At 30.9% G+C, this 19,386-nt stretch overlaps 4 protein-coding genes across 4 annotated transcripts; 2 read left to right on the top strand and 2 right to left on the bottom strand.

Annotated features, from left to right (window-relative positions):
- The first annotated feature begins 2,298 nt into the window (after positions 1-2,298).
- On the top strand, positions 2,299-4,220 carry LOC107477024 (polyprenol reductase 2). Its single transcript, XM_021137436.2, has 4 exons — positions 2,299-2,565; positions 2,739-3,076; positions 3,841-4,075; positions 4,170-4,220. Exons 1-4 carry the CDS (start codon positions 2,398-2,400, stop codon positions 4,218-4,220), a joined length of 792 nt encoding a protein of 263 aa, XP_020993095.2. The 5' UTR covers positions 2,299-2,397.
- Positions 4,221-4,752: 532 nt separating this feature from the next.
- Positions 4,753-7,325, bottom strand: LOC107476614 (NADP-dependent D-sorbitol-6-phosphate dehydrogenase). Its single transcript, XM_016096454.3, has 6 exons — positions 7,121-7,325; positions 6,734-6,828; positions 6,502-6,619; positions 5,794-5,926; positions 5,458-5,677; positions 4,753-5,224 (listed from the first exon to the last, which is right to left on the bottom strand). Exons 1-6 carry the CDS (start codon positions 7,251-7,253, stop codon positions 4,994-4,996), a joined length of 930 nt encoding a protein of 309 aa, XP_015951940.1. The 5' UTR covers positions 7,254-7,325; the 3' UTR covers positions 4,753-4,993.
- Positions 7,326-8,415: 1,090 nt separating this feature from the next.
- LOC107476615 (NADP-dependent D-sorbitol-6-phosphate dehydrogenase-like) lies at positions 8,416-13,578 on the bottom strand. The gene is made up of 6 exons (XM_016096455.3): positions 13,385-13,578; positions 10,398-10,492; positions 10,187-10,304; positions 9,499-9,631; positions 9,185-9,404; positions 8,416-8,816 (listed from the first exon to the last, which is right to left on the bottom strand). The coding sequence occupies exons 1-6, from the start codon at positions 13,515-13,517 to the stop codon at positions 8,586-8,588; spliced, it is 930 nt and encodes a 309-aa protein (XP_015951941.1). The 5' UTR covers positions 13,518-13,578; the 3' UTR covers positions 8,416-8,585.
- Positions 13,579-13,784: 206 nt separating this feature from the next.
- On the top strand, positions 13,785-15,798 carry LOC107476616 (V-type proton ATPase 16 kDa proteolipid subunit). Its single transcript, XM_016096456.3, has 3 exons — positions 13,785-13,981; positions 14,457-14,742; positions 15,353-15,798. The coding sequence occupies exons 1-3, from the start codon at positions 13,906-13,908 to the stop codon at positions 15,483-15,485; spliced, it is 495 nt and encodes a 164-aa protein (XP_015951942.1). The 5' UTR covers positions 13,785-13,905; the 3' UTR covers positions 15,486-15,798.
- The last annotated feature ends 3,588 nt before the right edge of the window (positions 15,799-19,386 follow it).

Here is a 19,386-nt window from a genome sequence, read left to right as displayed (position 1 = left end):
CTGCTAATTACGAGTATAACATCCAGTTGGCTTCCTACCATATGTACCCAAGACTTGTATATAAGGCTCCGTTTGTTTACAGGATAAGACACTAAAATAGGAATACTAAGATATAAAATTATGTTTGTTAAAAGAGATATGGATAAAGATAATGTATTTAGAAACACTGAATTAGTGTATTTTATGCCCATTTTGACAGGAAAAAATACAGACACACTAACAAAAAACACAACTTATTTTTTATTTTTTTATTATTTTTATTAATTTTTCATAATTATATTTTTTATTGTTATATTTTTCATCTCAAATTTTTTGAATGAAAAAAATGAGAATAAATTAAATTTTTATAATTTATTCTAATTTATCACTAGACAGAATATAAGAACACAAAATTTTGTATCTCTGTTCATCAGTATCTTATCCTATTCTATTCTTAAAAACAAACGCATCCTAAAGATCTTTACTCCTAGGGTTGGACATTTTAAATCTAAAATATAGTTAAACGATTAAAAATTTATAACTATTATCACGGTGTGTTGGTGGATTTGAAAATGACGCAATCAAACAATTTTTTTTTTCCTATAAAAAAAACCATCAAATCCAATAAAATTTATTGAAGATTTAATCGCCACAAAAAATATATCAATCAAACACCCATCTACTATCTTAAAAATCACCTTAAGATATATATGCGATTGAAACAAAACTCCAAAAACATAGATAAATAATAGTAACGTTGAAGTACAACAAATTGTGTGTTTAGCTCGGTTTTGCCGTTTGGGAAGCTCAGTATTATTTTCTTGTAGATTTTACTAAACTATAGCTTTGAGTTGCAAACAGAAGCTCAAAAATGCTATAAGACTTATTTTATTTTTTTTTTTTTTTTTTTTTTTTTTTTTTAAAATAGGTGATGAATTCTACAAACAACAGAAGAAGAAGGAGGAAAGAATACATTAGTTGGATGCCGCCTCCTTCAAGATGGATTAAGATAAACTCAGATGGAGCCTCAGTTGGGAATCCTGGAAAAACTGGGTGCGGAGGGTTGTGTAGAGATGAATTTGGAAGGTGGGTTGCTGGTTTTTTAATAAACATACGGACGTGTTCAGCTTTTCAGGCGGAGGTCTGGGGAGCATTTCAAGGAATGACAGCCTGGAATCTGAGATTTCGAAAGGTCATCTTAGAAGTAGATTCAAAAGCTTTGGAGAAAATTTTGAGGAAGGGAAAAAGAAATGAACAGCATTCAAATTTTTTGGTGAGAAGCTTAATAAAATTGATAAAAAAAGAAGTGGCAGATTTAATGTGCACACACATATAAGGAAGGAAATAGAGTTATTGACTCAATGTCTAAAAAGAGTCTTAGAACCGGTTTGGATTACTAAGAGTTAGCTCAGATCATTGTTGATGATAGCAGAGGGGTTATCTTACCCCGTCAAGTTGTTGTGTAGTTTGTTTTCACTTTTTCTCAAGTCCTCAGCCACGTTTTTTATACCAAAAAAAATTATAACTATATTTTAAACAATTTAATTTAATTGTATTGTGAGTACATGCGCATTTAATTATATAATGACANNNTATACGATTATATAAAATGTTTTACACTAGCAATGCATTAAAATTAAACTCTATTCTAAATATTTAATTTTTTAAAATAATTTTGAAAACTATAACCATATTTATTTGAATTTTAGTTAACAAAACCAAATTCTAAAATCAGTTAACTAAAACAAAAACTAAATATGTAAATCTATAAAATAATATCGTATTAAAAGTATTAAAATCACACCAATTAATTCTATAATACCCATAATATAATTAGACTTTTAATTCATCAATAAAATAATATTATATAAATTAAAATTAATTTTTGAAAGTGTTAAAATTTAGTTTTAAATTAAAATTGACTTGTATAAAAATAGTTTTTTTATCCAATTTTTAAAAGAAAAACGAGTTTCAAAATAAATCAATTTAAAAAAAAATTGTATAAAAAAACCAATTTTTTTATAAAAACCAAAATTTACATACAAAAATCGATTTTTATTTTTAAAACCGATTTAATAATTTTATAATCAATTACAATTAATAACCAATTTTATCATTTTAAACCGATTAAACTTGGTTTTTGCCTTTTTGGCACGCCACTTTGAAATCCGGGTCGGGTTGGGGCTTGGAGTTTCGGTTTTTGGGTCTGGACTAGGTTATTTGTCCGGTCCCTGACAAAAAAAAAAAGTTGTTAGTTCGGTAGTTCCACCGCTTACTCCTCGTATCTTCTTTAACCTGTACTTTACGCTTTCACTTTATGTAATCCTCCAAACATTTCAAACCGTCACCTAGCTAGTACTCACAAAAATAACTATGTTTCTCTGTTGAAGGTTCCATCATCATCATCATCTTATAATAATGGAGTTGGAGATGCATACGGTCCTTGCTCAATTGCTGAGACTAGCATGGATCGCTGGTACACTTCCCATTCTCATCGCTTCAATCCCAATTCCCAAACTCAACTTCTTCCATACAATATTGTTGGGTTTTGCTAGAAGGGGAAAAATCATGCACTCATCTTCCCAGGTAAATATATCACTTTCCTTCCCCTATATACCCTTTTCATTTTTATTACTTTTATCATTGCCATTGTATAATTTTTTTGCCTTTTACTGAAATGGATTTGAATATATGATCCATGGAATAATGGGGTGCTTGAAAGTTTGAAACTTTGCAATATATTTGATTTGACTTTGCAGAAATTCACGCTCCCTCAGAGATTCTTCTTGCACTTCTATATTGTTGCATCAATATGGACAACGTTCTTGCTTGTTGCAACTTGGTGTTATGCATACACAGTGGTGCCACCGGTTAGGGAATCATCTGCATACTCTACCATTACAAGCTACTTGATCGGAGGCTCAGCTCTGAGAACTGATTCAACTACAATGTTTCAGAGGCATGCTGTTTGGCAAGCTGTTTTTCTTCTTTTGTTAATGGAAGCTCAAGTGTTGAGACGCTTATTTGAAACCATATATGTATTTAAATATAGCCCCTCTGCCCGCATGCACATCCTTGGTTATCTCACTGGAATGTTGTAAGTTTATTTCATAATCTTTCTAATTTACCTCCCTTGAACTCCCTTTCTCTTTTTTATTAGAATAATTTTGACTATTATATATTCCTAATGTGGTGATGTGTGTGTGAAAGGCCTATTTGTTGTTATTAATCTGAAATCATAGTGCATTACCCTGATAATCTTTGTTCTTATTGAATTACTTTGATTTGATTTTTTTCTACAGGCTACGAAATACATTTATTTATGACGGATATTGTCATTTTAATACATAAGATTCAATTGTTGTTCAGCTGCTATGCGTTTGCTACATCATAGTGTATAAATTGCCTTAAACTTTTTGGGGGATGGGTATGGCAATGTTCTAGTTAGCAAAAAGCTTTGTAGTTTACTAGTTTATGAATGAGACAACATGGAATTCAGATTTATGCTCCATGGTGACAGTTTTTCGGAAGGTTTGGACGGGAAACCTTGTGCACCGAACTAAAAGATAAACTAAAACAGAAGAGAAAGTCTAAGAGAAGTATGGGAAAAGCAAGCAGAACCCTGTAGTTGTGAATGGTTAATTCCATATATATGTAACTACTCCTAGGTAGATTTGAAGTGCTGCACGTTGATTTGAAATCTTAATCTAGTTTCAAGGTTGAAGAGCCTTAGAATCTGTTTCTTAGATGAATAATGAATTCTGCATTTCCTTTTACTATTCTTGTTATTTATCACTCACTGATTGGACACAAGCAAACACTAAAATGGGAATGATTGGTTTGTTTGTTTTACGAAGCTAGCTTCTACCTAGGAGCACCACTGTCGCTGTGTGCTGATTGCGCCTTAGATGTGTTTTACTTCCTAGTAAATCTAGTCACCAAGTTCATCGTCGTAGGCAAGGATCATATGCCACCAGTGGAGGTAGAACTTTGGCAAGTTGTAAATCCTCTCGTCAGGCTTGGATGGAGGCATTGGATCGGCGCAGCTGTTTTTTTTTGGGGTTGGATTCATCAACAAAGATGCCATAAGATTCTTGTATGTAGCATCCACTTGAAACTTTTGCCATTGAAATCTTAACAGTCTTTCAACTTTTTGTCATGTCTTTGTCTGAATTTAATAATTTTGTTAGGGTTCGCTTCGAGATTCAAGACATATCTGTTTTCCTTATGCTATTATGTGACCCATGTTGAATATGGCTAATGCTTGACAATAATGAAGGTTATATACGGCAGTTTTGTGGTTGCCACTGGAGGATCCGATCTAACCATATGGCTACTATTTGTTTTTGTGGTAATATATAAATTGTAGATTAGCAAGATTTTCTAATTCTTGAAAGGGGAAAAAATGTTTAGTTGATTTTTTTTCTTTGCCATGTTTCTTTCACTTGGTTCAGCTGGCAAATCTGTCATTTGCAGCAGTGGAAACACACAGGTGGTATCATCAGAAATTTGAAGATTATCCAAGTAGTCGGTTTGCTGTTATACCATATATTCTCTGAGATTATGAGACAAATAGACGATGCTTTTCATGTTAGATTGATGTAAAGCAATTCGTTAATTCTCATAGATGTGCCTGTGCGTATGAACATTTTGTTTATAGACGAAGGCTTGTATTTAATATTATTGGGATTTCTACATACGAAATTCGTTTATAAATTTTTTTCAAATATAACATTTCCAGAAAGGTGTAAAGTAAACAAATGGATAAACAAGTTGAGCAACTAAAATTTTCTGGATTCTTATTTAGGGCACCTATTGCCTCAGATGATTTTTTAGTCATCACCAAGCATAGTTCAGATAAGCAAATCTAATGGGGCTTAAAAAGATTGGCTTTTACAAAGTTTAATGATAATTCAAATCTAGAGATTCAAGAACCGTGATGTATATGGGTATTTTAAAGATCATACATGCCAACAAAAAAGAAAGAAAGATCCTAAAAAAGGGAACCATAGACTCAAGCAAAAAGATCGATTCCCCAAAACCTGGCTGGTTGGTTAGTTCTATATTTCTTGTCCATACTTCCGATGAGCTCCATGTCCTCTTTAGATAGCTCAAAATCAAACACCTGGAAATTCTCTTTCAATCTTTCCAATTTCGATGATTTAGGAATGACAACAGTGTTCCTTTGAATGCCCCAACGAAGAGCAATTTGTGCAGTAGACTTTTTGTATTTTTCAGCCAGACCCTGAAAGTCACACAGGTTAATTCGTTAATTCAGTATCCAAAAATCCTTTCAACTATAATAACAAAACAACTAATTCTTGTCTCATAAGGTGAGTTTTGCTAAATAGATTAAACAATGCTTTCATGTCCTATTGTAAATAAATCGGTCAAGTTTGCTTCGTAGAGATCCAACGAGTGGTTTTGAATAAATGATGCCAGGCTTTTGGTGTTTGGAAACTAGAATTGATAACTTACCTTTAGAACTTGGTCATCTAAACATGAAACTGTACCAAACCATTCTGTATTAGCCGCAGCACCTCCAAGAGGAGTATGGGCTGTGACACAAACCCCGTGCTTCTGGCAAAACTTGACAAGCGAATCACGCTGGAAGTATGGGTGGGTTTCAATCTGATTCACAGCAGGCTTTATCTTGGAATATGCTAAACAATCTCTAGTTAAGAAGATATCATAATTGCTGCAAGAAAAACTCTTCATCATGTTCTATTTTGCATGAATAGAATGATCAATTTCTCAAGTAAATTGCTAGTAGAAATATCAAAAAATTAACCAGGCAACCAACAACAGTGAAACCTGATTCCAATGCTACGAACCAAGCCCATCGAAACAAGATCTTCCATAGCACGCCAGGTAGTTTCCAGGGATATAGTGGTATCTATGTCCAACACCCCATCCTCACCCAAAGCACTATCAGTTGTACCAACACCTGCATGCATGTTAAATATCACACACATGAATGAGATGGCACAAATATGCTTGCATTTGCTTCTTACAATCTCAAACAACATAATCTGAATGAATATATTATTAGAGTTGTAAATAGCTATTAAGTTAATTAATCACGTGTAGAGTGATGTTCAGTTAGTTAGTAGTGTCAAGTTAATTAGGAAATTAGTTTTCATTTTTCTGTTTCTACTGACTCAGCACCATTCGGTTACTGAGGGTGTTGCTTCATGAGTTCATGTACATGTGTATATACTGCACTCTGCAGCTGAATAACACTGATTCCAATCTTCATTTCACACTTCTAATATACATTTATAGAGACATACCAGATAAACCACTTCCTTATCAGATAAGTTTGCCCGTCGCCATTAAAATAAATAAAGGAAAAAAAAGGGACATACAACCCTCCCATACAAGCAATGGATTTTATTACCTTTTCCTGAATGGTGCGGGAAAAATTTGTAATTTCAAATTAATGGGAAATGAGTTTAGGGAGTCCACTCTAACTATTTATAGGCCAAAAAAAGGGGGATAAATACAAAAAAACTGGTATACCAGTGTGCCTTGTAGCAACAGGGAAGTGAACCAGATACAAATCTAGATAATCCAATTGAAGCTTCTTGAGACTGTCCTTGCAGGCCTCAATAACATGTCCATGATCAGAATTCCAAAGCTGAAGTCAAATTGAATTCCCAAGGGAAATACAGTCACTATGCAATTCTCAGAAATCACCATTACTAGTGAAAAAAAAAAAGGCATATTGATTTGTTGAGAAGGTGAAAGTGACCTTGGTGGTAATGAAAAGGTCCTCCCTCTTAACAAGACCACTAGTAAAGGCCTCTTTAAGCGCCACTCCAACCTCTGCTTCGTTCTTGTAATCAGCTGCAAATTCATTGCATTCAAATCTAGTCAACAATCATATACCTACTTATCATCGTCACATCAAAAGGTTAAAAAAAAAATAGCAAACTCATCAACAAAAATTACCAAAACACTCCAAATTAGCAAAGATAGTAAGTTTTGACTCTTCAATCAACCCAAAGCTAAACTTCCTGATTCGTAACTTAAAATATCCATAAGAGAATAAAAACCCTAAAATATTGATGATGATGATGATGATGATGATAAGATTCAATAAATTGGGAAAAGAATAGTAATTGAAAAAAGAAAATACCAGCACAATCAAAGTGGCGATAACCAATTTTAATGGAATTATGGATGAGATCCTTGACTTGTTGAGATTCCATGCGCCACACACCAAGTCCAATGATAGGCATCTTGAAGCCGCTGTTGAGTGTTATCGCCATTTTCTTCTTTGCTTCAAGCTTCACAACACCTCTATGCTCAGTTCAGCTTCCCTGAGTGACAAGAGTGCCACCAACTTCGCTATCATTCCCTTTTATTTGATTTGGGCCACCACGATCGAAACATGCCAAGCCCATTAAGCAATCAAACAGGCCCATTAAAGGCCCAATGTTGTGAATAATTGACATGTAATAATGAACTAATTATAACGTTGTTACACTTTATAAGTTTATATCCTCTTAAATTATTATTATTAATTTTATTTTATTTATTTTTAGTTATGATCTTTTTGGCTATTCTGGTTTTGGTTGTAACATTCGCAATCCTGAGAGATGTTGGTTGAAAGGTTGCACTGAAAAAATTGAAGTATGCAGTGTTTTTTTTTTGTTGAATTGTATGCAATTTGGAGAGGTTTACTTCTTGCTTGGAGAGTGGATTTCATGAGGTTATTTGTGAAACAACTGTTTAGAAGCCTTTTTTTTTTATAAATCAAAGAATGCTTGTAAGAATATTTCGAAATGGAATTTGGCAAAACATATACAGAAGGTTATGAATTAAAATTGGAAAGTCTCTATTCTTTTAATTCAGATAAATACAAATAGTATTGCAGATTGTATAGTAAAACCAGCTGCTTTTGACGCAGATATTCACTCAAATTGAAGCCAACCATAAAGTGAGCTTCAACATCTAATAGATTTAGATATAAACCTAGCCAATTAATTTAATTTTGTCTCTATTTTTTTTCTTTTTTTTCTATTTAGTCACTAACAAAAATTAAAGAATTAAAGAGCCTTAAACCATAATTAAAGGTTGGGTATTGGAGGGTTATGCTTGAAAATGCTACTTCTCAGTTCTCAATAAATGTACAAGTGTTTGGTGAGGCAAAAAAAAATTTGGCCAATACGAATCTAACGAAGTTCAAAATCTAATATACATTTTTGGCCGATACGAATCACTTCATTAACAACAATACTGATATTCATCATCAACCCTAACTTATTTTGTTTATAGGAAAAGGCTAGTATTTAATATTACTAGGATTTCTAATCACAAAATTCATTTATAAAATTTTTTCAAAGATAACATTCTCATAAAGAACGAGAAAAGGAAAGGGTGAAAATAAACTTATGAATAAACAAGTTAAGCAACTAAAATATTCCGGATTCTTATTTAGGGCATCTACTGTCTCATATTATTTTTCAATCATCACCAAGCATAGTTCAGATAGGCAAATCTAATGAGACAAAGATTAGCTCTCGCTAGAGCTGAATGATAATTCAAATCTCAAGGTTCAAGAACCATGATGTATACATAATACAGGAGGAACCGCAGTCTCAACCGTAAATATCGATGCCCCAAAACTTGGCTGGTTGGTTAGTTCTATATTTCTTGTCCAAATTTCCAATGAGCTCCATGTCTTCTTTAGATAGCTCAAAATCGAACACCTGAAAATTCTCTTTCAATCTTTCCCATTTTGATGATTTAGGAATGACAACAGTTTTCCTTTGAATCCCCCAACGAAGAGCAATTTGTGCAGCAGTTCTTTTATATTTTCCAGCCAGGCCCTGAAAGTTCCAAAGTTAATTCATTAATTCAGTATCCAAAATGCTTTCAACAACAACAACAACAACAACAAGTCTGGTTTTATTAAACAAGTTTTACTGCATAGACTTACAAAAATGCTAAGTATACATTATTAAAATCAATTATTATATATTTATATATAAATAATATATAAATTTATATATTGTTTAATTTATTTTTAATATTTATTTTATATTTTAATATATATTTTATATTAATGTCTAATTTGATGGCTAATTTTCGTGTCCTGTTACAAATAATATAAATTGGTCGAGTTTGCTTCTTAGTGGTTTGGAATAAGCAATGCCTGGCATTTAGTGTTTGGAAACTAGAAAATTGATTAAATTACCTTTAGAAGTTGGTCATCTAAACATGAAACTGTACCAAACAATTCAGTATTAGCCGCAGCACCTCCAAGAGGAGTATGAGCTGTGACACAAACCCCATGCTTCTGGCAAAACTTGACGAGCGAATCTCGCTGGAAGTATGGGTGGGTTTCAATTTGATTCACAGCAGGCTTTATCTTGGAATATGCTAAACAATCTCTTACCATAATCACACCATAGTTGCTGTAAGAAAAACTCTCTATCACATTTTATTTTGCTAGAATTTGTCCAAGAATTAATCAGCAACCAACAACAGTGAAGATTGTAATAACTGTACCTGATTCCAATGCTACGAACCAAGCCCATTGAAACAAGATCTTCCATAGCGCGCCACGTAGTTTCTAGGGATATAGTGGTATCTATGTCCAACACCCCATCCTCACCCAAAACACTTGCAGTTTTGCCAATAGCTGCATGCATGTTCAATATCACCTTAATAACCATAGAAATTCACGTGTAATTATTTTCATGTAAAATTATTAATTAAAATTATTAAATAATAATGTAATTAAATATATTAAATCATTTAACTATTCTTAATTAATAATTTCAACAACTGCATTGGCTATCTACAATCTCAAACAACATTATTATCTGCATGGATACATTTATAGAAAAAAAATGGACACACAGTCAGCCCATACATGCATGGATTTTATTACGTTTTCATAATGGTGTGGGGCAAATTAGTAATTTCAAATTAATGGGTAGATGACTTTGTCCTCTGTGTTGTTTATCAAGGCAAAATTCAGAGTCAATTCTAACTACAAAAACATTTAGTAACAATAAAAATTCATAAAAAATAATTAAAATTGGTCTTATTTAATATTTATTAATTATTATTAAAATTAATAAATATTTAATAAGACAAATTTGACTTATTTTATTTTTTATCTTTTTAGTATTATCACTTTAATTATATATAGAAAGAAAAAAAAGAATAAATATAAAAAAAACTTATATACCAGTGTGCCTTGTAGGAACAGGAAAGTGAACTAGATATAAATCCAGATAATCCAATTGAAGTTTTCTGAGACTATCCTTGCAGGCCTCAACAACGTGTCCATGATCAGAATTCCAAAGCTGAAATCAAATTGAATTCCCAAGGGCAATAGGGTCACTATACAATAAACAAAAAATATTGATTTGTTGAGAAGGTGAAACTGTGAAAGTGACCTTGGTGGTAATGAAAAGATCCTCCCTTTTAACAAGACCACTAGTGAAGGCCTCTTTAAGCGCCTCTCCAACCTCTTCTTCGTTCTTATATTTAGCTGCAAATCCATTGCATTCAAATGTAGTCAACAATCACATCACATTAGAGAGTTAAAAAAAAAAAGGAAGCAAACTCATCATCGACAAAAATTACACAAACACTACTCCAATTTAGCGAAGATAGTGAGCTTTAATTTTTCATTTAGCCCAAAACGGAAAACGCCAAAACTAAACTTGCTTATTCATCATTTTAAGAATAAAATATACTTTTTAATTTTAAAATTAATGTTTTTTAAACAATATTTAATTTTATTTTTAACATTTTTTATTTATATCAAATTTTTTTGTAGACGTTAATTATATTTAAAGTATTAGGGACAAAATTAAACATGTACTAAGTAATTTTGGCACTAATAAAAAATATTAAGAATAAAGTTAAATAAATTAAAAATATTAGATACAAAAGTATATTTTATTCTAATTTAAAATGAGTAAATAGTCAAATTAATTACTAAAAGATTATTCGTTTTTAAATTGGTCTCCGAATTTTTTTTTAAATATAATTCATGCTTCAAAAATTTTAAGTTAGTCATGTTAGTCTCACTCCGTTGCTAACGACATTAGAATTTGTTAATATACCACAATACACATTAAGTAGTCCTAATTGATGGCTAATATGATAAGTTTATGAAATTATATCAAATCAATTCTAAATTAAGAAATTCTAATACTTCAAAGTCCCCGGCAATTAGATTTTGATTTGATATAATTTAAAAAATTTATCATATAAACAATTAATTAAGATTCTTAGGTGTGTGCTGTAATATTACTTAACGTGTAATGTCAATAAATTTTAACGCGATCAACAAAAAAAATGACGAAAGAATTAATTTGATTAACTTAAAATTTTTAAATGATAAATTTAATTAAAAATATCTTTTAAAAATTAATTTAAAAAAGAGTAATTTTTCTTAAACAAATTTAACTATTTCTTCGACTTAAAACATTTATTAGAGAAGAAAAGTACTAAAAGATCAATGATGACAAGATTTAATAAATTAATAAAATAAAGCAAAATGTTTCGTATAGATGACAAAAAGTATCTATATATGTAAATTTATTGTGGCTAATTTTATGGGTTAATAATCAAATTAGTTTTTTAAAGATAAGATATTTTTTAAATTTGTCTTTAAAATATTTTTTTAATTAAATTGGTCTTTCAAACGTTACGAATTAATCGTATACGTGATTCGGTTACTCTACTTATAGTTTTTGTCAAGGATTGATGATGTAAAATGTTAACTGATAGCATACATGACACATAACATGTTCAATTGAACGTTAACTAAATATGTTTAAGAAAATCTATTAATTTAGTCGGTAAGTAATATTAGAAATATGATTTTTGTAATTGAAAAAAATGACTAAATTAATAAATTTTTATAAATATATTTGGTTAATATCTAATTAGACATATTAAATATTATATATATTATTAATTAACATTTTATAGCATTAATTTTTAAAAAAAAATTATTAATAGAGTGACCGAAGGACAAATATAATTAATTTGTAATTTTTAAAAGATCAATTTAATTTAAAAAAAATTCAAAAATAAATTTTAAAAATATTTTATTTTTCAAGAAGTAATTTAATTATTAACCTCTAATTTTATTCATGGGCACTTCTCATTGTATTTGGAAGTATTTATCAGCTTTTTCAGGAAAGGTTAAGACGAGCAGTAGTTATTTATTGACACTTGTCATTGTATTTGGAACTTGGAATAGGGATGGACTATGGAGGAATATCTCGTGAATTTTCATTTAGACTGTCAATTTTTTTTTCTTACACTTTGTTTAAATTCAGAATGAACTCAATGAAGTTTATTTTAATTTGTACACCACTTTATTTTTTTTATGTATGCTTTTACCAATATATATTCACTATAAACTTATATTAATATAATTACATAAAAAACAAAATTTAAATAAATTCTTATTATTTTTACAAATAATTTTCTTGGCTCTACGAAAAATTGTAATGTTGTATGTGTATAATAAAAGTTCTTTAGTTTCATAAATACATAAAAGAATTTAATTAAACTAATTATATATGTAACTTTTCAAAATAAAAATTAAATTTTGAAAAGAAATTATATAAAGTTATATTATCGAATAATATTTTTAGTAAAAATAGTTTGTTTAAGGTGTTTTTAGTTTATATATGAAATGATTTAATTATTTATCAAATAATATAAAATTTATTTTCATTATTTTTATTTATGTTTTTTAATCAAATTATCTTAATAAAAAACTATTTTTAATTTTTTTAATCAAAAGTTAATTTTATGTAACACCCATAATTATTTTTTAATATAATACCTGTAGATTTAAATAATTATAATGACAAAATAATAATCTTATGAAAAAAGTTGCTCAAAATAGTCCAAATCTAGATTTTTTTTTCTCTGGTCCAGCTGAACAAAAATAGGTGTCATTAAAAGACTAATTATGGCAGTAATCATATTGAATAGAAAGATAAAAGTTAAAAGTCGAGTGATTAACTCGTTCGTTTTCATAAGTATTAAGAATTTGAATATCAATTTATGTATGTATCAACAAATTTTTAAATAGAATTTAGATCTACAACTAATTAACAATTGTTTGTCACTATATTTTTTTGTAAAAGCTGATAAAAACTGATAATCTTAATAACAAATATCATTGTGATAAACTTTTAAATAAATGTCAGATTCACATTAAGTTAATCATTGTTTGTTAGTATATTTTTTTTAGAAGTTGACAAAAATAGTCAATCTCATCGACGAATATTAATTAATAGAACTAGCTATTGTAGATCTATATATAGATATCTTTTGCGATCAAAATTATGACTTAAAAAAATGAATTAAGACTCTAAATTATTTTTATTATAATAATTAAAAAAAATACCAGCACAATCAAAGTGGCGATAACCAATTTTGATGGCATTAAGGATGAGATCCTTGACTTGTTGAGATTCCATGCGCCAAACACCAAGTCCAATGATAGGCATTGTGAAGCCACTGTTGAGTGTTGTCGCCATTTTCTTCTTTGCTTCAAGCTTCACAAATCAGTGAATCACAACACCTCTAAGCTCGGTTCAGCTCTAGTCTATATGCCTCTAACTGTGAGTGACAGTGACACAGTGTCACGAGTCTCGTAATCATTCCCTTTTATTTAATTTTGCACGTGTTAAAATTGCTAAGCCTATTAAGCAAACAAACAAGCCCATTACAGGCCCATCACAGGCCCAATGTTGTGAATAATTGACGTGTAATAATGAACTAATTATAAAGCAATGGATGAAATGATTCCACGTTCCTCTTCAGATCGGAGCCTGGAAGCCGTGAGTTTCTTTGTGTGATCACACCTTCGTTCAGATCACAAGAACATCAGATCCGAAATCGAAAGACAAAGAGAAAGTGTAATCAATGGCTCCGTTCAGCGGCGATGAGACGGCACCGTTTTTTGGCTTCCTTGGAGCCGCAGCTGCACTTGTTTTCTCCTGTACGTTTTTTCTTCATTCCATAACAATCATTCATCGCAATTCGATCTAGATTTCTCTTTTCCTGATCTTTACATAGTTGCATCGTTTTCTGTTTCTCTTTCTCTGCAAATTAAATTTTCAATCTAGTGCTGATAAGCTAGTTGTTTGAGCTTGATTTTCAATCTCTTTGGAAAATCAATTAAATTGTTGCTGGATTCTTTTTTTCAGCTTATATGTACGATGTTTCTTGATTCATTTGTGCTTCCGATTGCTTATTGAGTAGATTTTGTTGGATTTAATGAGCTTTTAATATTATATTTTTTTTTATACTTTTTCCCTTGTAATATAAGCTTTAAAATTTTATTGAATTGCTGAATTGGTTTCATTTTGGAAAAATAAATAAATAGACAAGATTTTGAGATTTGGTTGTTAGTCGTTCTTGATCTGGAGGGTTTGGTTATTAATAATTAAGAGTTTGATTTGAACTGATGGAAGGTATGGGAGCTGCCTATGGCACGGCAAAGAGTGGCGTCGGCGTGGCCTCGATGGGCGTGATGAGACCTGAGCTGGTGATGAAGTCTATTGTACCTGTTGTTATGGCTGGAGTTTTGGGTATTTATGGCCTTATTATTGCTGTTATTATCAGTACAGGAATTAACCCTAAGGCCAAATCCTATTATCTCTTTGATGGTTATGCACATCTCTCCTCTGGTCTTGCCTGTGGCCTCGCCGGGCTTTCTGCCGGCATGGCTATTGGCATTGTTGGTGATGCTGGTGTTAGGTATATTCTTTTTTCTAACTTACTATCTCATCTATGATTACCTGTTCATTTCAAACATCATTTTAGAATGCCTTGTGTGTATTTTAGTTTAGCTCTGCTTCCTGATTCCGTAGAGTCTTGCATTCACGCTCAATATATTAGTAATTTGTTCCAATTGTTGGTTTTATTTTACCATCGTCAATTCGTCAGCCATAGGATTCCATAAGCCTAACATCCGAGTATATGGCGTCTGTAATGGGCACAAACCCTTATGCTAGATGTGGTTATGAGAAACTATAAAGAAATGGAGTTGGACCCTTACTAAAAACTATAGTTTAGTTTTTGGCTTATTGGTAAGCACCTAATCAAACACTATCAATGCACCTTAAGATATCTGACCCTAGGTATGTATATTTACACTTTACAGTTTACACTTTAGACTGTTCTCTTATGAAGTCAGTGATGCTATGTCCCTGGCCATCTTAACCATCGAACAGAGTATGGCCCTTGATTGAACATGTGCTTTGCCGTCACTAACCTCAGTTATGCTTTCAATTTGATGTGGTGGTTGATATGTTTCCCAGCAATTCCAATTAAATTTCTTATTTGACTAATTAATCTCCGTCTGCAGAGCCAATGCACAGCAGCCAAAACTTTTCGTTGGAATGATTCTCATCCTCATCTTCGCTGAAGCTCTTGCTCTATACGGTCTCATTGTTGGTATTATCCTGTCATCTCGTGCCGGCCAATCTAGAGCTGAGTAAGAAAGGAGCTATGCCATAGAATATTCGTTGCCACCCCACATCATGTTTTAACCCTCTTATTAAGAGGGAGAGAGGGGGCAAATTTTTTTAGTCGGAGGTTAGTGATGCTCGGACAGCACTTGTAGGCTAAAAAGGAAAAACAAAGACTTTGGTGAAAGCAATTGCTCCACCTGCCGTTTGTTGGTGTTTGTTTGTATAAGTAGCTTTGCTCAATAAAGCTTCTCAAGCTTCATGTTTTTTCTTTTTTCTTTTTTTTTTCCCCTCCTTGTGACATTGTATTGTGCCATATAATCTTGAGTTCTAAATTTTTCAATCCTTTTGCTTCTCTTTTGGCTGCTGAAACCGGTGCATATAAGTGATTTGGTTGCGAAGGTAACTTACAACATTAACGGATCGTTTCTTATGAAGCGCTGCTTTCACTTCTTTTATTATATAGGTGTATAATCAACCTTTTCACCAAGAGACGAACATTCTGAGATTGGTGTGATAGGATTGTGCTGCCGTTGTCTCTCATCGATAGAACATTTAGTTGCAGTAACATAGTCCCACTCTTCTCTCTCTCTCTCTCTCCAAGATGGTGTACTTTCTTTTAGTCTCCAGTCTAATCCCACCTGCCTAAGAAAAACTAAAACCATAAACAAAGAAAAACTGAGATGTTATGTCTAAGAAACCTTGGCAGTACATCAAGTTACTGTCTGTGGCACCTTGCAAAACATGATGCAGTGATGCGCCACACACCACATAAGCTGATGTTCATGATTAAGTCCTGTCTATACTTCAAACGGTTCTCATACACTTCAGCCGCCCCCGCTTTCCTCTTTCTTCTCCAAGCAAAGGATGTAAGCCGTGTAACGATGTAGAAAAAACATCTAAAATAAGGATATTGGTAAAATTATATATATTTTTTAGTTTGACTCAATTTAGAGAAGTTTGATGCCATCATGTTAAACGTTCCTTTTTGTCCTAGCCCACTTATAGAACTGAATTTCCAGACCGAAAATACGAGTTGAAAAAATCTTTTTCCTTTTTGGTCAACAATTTCAGTCCTTAACGTTTTTTTTTGGACATGTAATCCTTAACGTTGAGCAGGACATCTGTAAGCACATTAAACTATTAAAGAAAGAATGTTTGAAGTGCAGATTGGGACTAGTTTACAATCCTTGACTTGTATTTGTCAATCTTATTAAATGGGCCGATCCATAGAAACAGACATTTTATCAAACTTACTTTTGAGATTTTAAATCAACTATCTGGGCTTTGGAAAGGGCCAGAACAGTGACCACCCCAATTCTTCTGATGAAACAAAGAACGCTTCACGTCCAGAAAAATAAAAAACAAAGACAGCTTAGCCTAGAATTTTCTGATTATTGTAGAGGGGGTCTGAGATGTAATTTCCTTTAGTTTTGGTCTTTTGCACCATTTTAGAATCAAACCTACTTTAGTTAAGTTGTATAATTTTAAACAAACTCATGGCAAAAATAAAAAAGAAGCATATATGTGACTTATGAGACACAAATAAAAATAAACTTGAACAGAAACTGAATTTAAAAAAAATACAGAAGTATATACCTTCTAGCAACCAGAATACAGAAGTATATACCTTCTAGAAACCAATGTACCAAACTAGATAAAAAAAAAAAATGATGGCAGATTAATTAACACGTGAAAACAATTTGATACTTTAATCCTTTTTTTTTTAAATGATAATGAAGAACTTCTGTCTGTTTCTGGTCTGAAGATCGAAAATGAGTAATTAGAATCCGTCCACTGTATGTAAACTTTGAAACTCTGATTAATTTTAATATATAATATAATACAATATAATATACGATATTAAAGAGGATCTCACAAGTGTAAATGTGTAAGACAATTATACAAAAGCTGTGGCGATTAGAAAATGTATTTACAAGTACAACCACGTTGGAATTTATAATAGAAAACTGTAACTTTTCCCCCCTTTTTTTTCATGTTTGGGAAATGGTAACTATTTAAGTATTTATGGCGCGCGCATTATACCAACGGCTATTATATTCATTGCCTCTTTCAAGTTCAATTTGTTATTTTTTTTTAGTTTTCTTCTTAATTAATGTTATTTTCTGAATCCACATGTGAAATCGATATTCGTACACTTACTGATACACATTGAATTCATTCCAAATTTCTCAACCCTAAATAACTAGGGCTTTTTGGGTGAAAATTCACAATGTTTTGATATTAAGTTGATATTTGAAAATGGTTAGATAATTTGATAAGTTTGACTAAATTATTATCTAATAATTTTCAATTATCAATTTCACATAAAGATAATAACATGTAAATTCTCACCCTTTTTTTTAAATTCTATAGTATCTCGTCATTTGATATATTAAAAATTAATTTATTTTAAATTAAATTTTATTTTAAAATTTGTCATTAATTAGTAGATTGTTGTATACATAAATCAAAATTGTACTAAACTCTCGATATTTATTTAAATAAACGAGTAAATTATCCATTCCATCAATCCAAATTATTTAACTGAGTAAATAGTCATTTTTTATTGTGAGTGATTTAAGGGCTGACAAAACAGATCATGAAAGATTAAAATTAAAGTTGTATTCATGAAAGATAAATTTCATTTTGACGTCCCCATGTCTCCTTCTTTGTCTTCTTTGCCGCGCCAATAACCGACGACAGTTTTTAGTCTCACTGGTACCGTCTCTCCTCCCTCTTTTTCTTTTCTTTTTCCTCCATCTTCTCTCTATTTCTTCTTCTTCTTCGTCATCTTTATGTTAAATTTTAAAACACTAGGGCAAAAAATAAAAAATAAAAAAATCGAGGTTGAAGTTGCTCATAAGAAGATAGAAATCAGTGCCTTGGTTTTGTTAGGTCTTCAAATTAAGCTGGAGCATCTTTAACTTTACGAGCAGCACACTTCACCAAATTGACAATGTCGTTTCTCCTACGCATTGGCCAAATTAATTCAATGTCGGCGGCGGTAGTTTTGTGTGTGTGCAATAGTGGTTCGAGTTGCCGCTGTTATAGTTCAATGTCGACGGTGGTTCGTGTGTGTGTCGCTACTATGGTTCAATGTCATCAACGGTGACGGTAGTTCGAGTCACCTTTTAGACCTCTTCAAATAAAAATAAAATTAATTTTTTATGAATATAATTTTAGTTTTAATTTTTTATGGTTAATTTTATCAACATCTAAATTATTTATAGTCAGAAATGATTATTTACTCTTATTCAACTAGTTAACTTCTTTGATGTAAGCAAATATTGCTGTTTTTCTTGGGGCTAATAATTTATTGGACAATTTGCTCATTTCAAAAGAAACATATATTAAATCATTGGATTCCCACCTATGTGGAATTATAATACACCTCTTTATGTCAAAAATAATTATTTATTGTCTAAACATTTACAAATGAATGTCTCAATAATATTAGATCCGAAAATTTTAATAGTATTTTAAAATTAAATAAATTAATTCAGTTCACAAAGTAAAAGATATCTCATATTTATAAAAAATTAGATTTTATTTTCACAAAATATAATAAAACTATAATGATTCTTTAAAAGAAATTACTAATTCACTATAACTCACGACTGTAATGGATGGACGGATACATATTTATTTAGTCTAATAAGTGATTTCGTATTTGAATTCAAGAAATATCAGTGCTAAAAAAACCATGTTGTCATATGCTTTAAATTAAATCTATTTTTTATAAAAGATTAACATAAAATAAATATTTTCACGTACAATTTTTTTTATATAAAGTTAATAATTGAAAATTATTAAATAATAATTTAATTAAATATATTAAATTATCTAATATTTTTTAATTATCAATTTTAGATCAAGATAATTATATGTAAATTTTTATTTTAATGTAATCCTGATAAATTTTTCACTT

This window comes from Arachis duranensis, chromosome 3 (assembly GCF_000817695.3).
Source record: "Arachis duranensis cultivar V14167 chromosome 3, aradu.V14167.gnm2.J7QH, whole genome shotgun sequence".
Classification (NCBI taxonomy): domain Eukaryota; kingdom Viridiplantae; phylum Streptophyta; class Magnoliopsida; order Fabales; family Fabaceae; genus Arachis; species Arachis duranensis.
Note: the sequence above shows the minus strand (reverse complement) of the source record. Positions and strands in the feature narration are given on the sequence as shown.

Excerpts from the sequence above, each read along its gene's own strand:
- LOC107477024 (XM_021137436.2), top strand. The coding sequence starts at position 2,398 with ATGGAGTTGGAGATGCATACGGTCCTTGCTCAATTGCTGAGACTAGCA. Across the intron at positions 3,077-3,840 it reads GGTTATCTCACTGGAATGTT|CTTCTACCTAGGAGCACCAC; the intron begins GTAAGTTTATTT and ends TTACGAAGCTAG. Across the intron at positions 4,076-4,169 it reads AAAGATGCCATAAGATTCTT|GGTTCGCTTCGAGATTCAAG; the intron begins GTATGTAGCATC and ends TAATTTTGTTAG.
- LOC107476616 (XM_016096456.3), top strand. The coding sequence starts at position 13,906 with ATGGCTCCGTTCAGCGGCGATGAGACGGCACCGTTTTTTGGCTTCCTT. Across the intron at positions 13,982-14,456 it reads AGCTGCACTTGTTTTCTCCT|GTATGGGAGCTGCCTATGGC; the intron begins GTACGTTTTTTC and ends AACTGATGGAAG. Across the intron at positions 14,743-15,352 it reads GTTGGTGATGCTGGTGTTAG|AGCCAATGCACAGCAGCCAA; the intron begins GTATATTCTTTT and ends CTCCGTCTGCAG.
- LOC107476614 (XM_016096454.3), bottom strand. The coding sequence starts at position 7,253 with ATGGCGATAACACTCAACAGCGGCTTCAAGATGCCTATCATTGGACTT. Across the intron at positions 5,927-6,501 it reads TGTTGCTACAAGGCACACTG|GTGTTGGTACAACTGATAGT; the intron begins GTATACCAGTTT and ends ACATGCATGCAG. Across the intron at positions 5,678-5,793 it reads GTTCGTAGCATTGGAATCAG|CAATTATGATATCTTCTTAA; the intron begins GTTTCACTGTTG and ends TTTTTCTTGCAG.
- LOC107476615 (XM_016096455.3), bottom strand. The coding sequence starts at position 13,517 with ATGGCGACAACACTCAACAGTGGCTTCACAATGCCTATCATTGGACTT. Across the intron at positions 10,305-10,397 it reads ATCTTTTCATTACCACCAAG|CTTTGGAATTCTGATCATGG; the intron begins GTCACTTTCACA and ends ATTTGATTTCAG. Across the intron at positions 9,405-9,498 it reads GTTCGTAGCATTGGAATCAG|CAACTATGGTGTGATTATGG; the intron begins GTACAGTTATTA and ends TTTTTCTTACAG.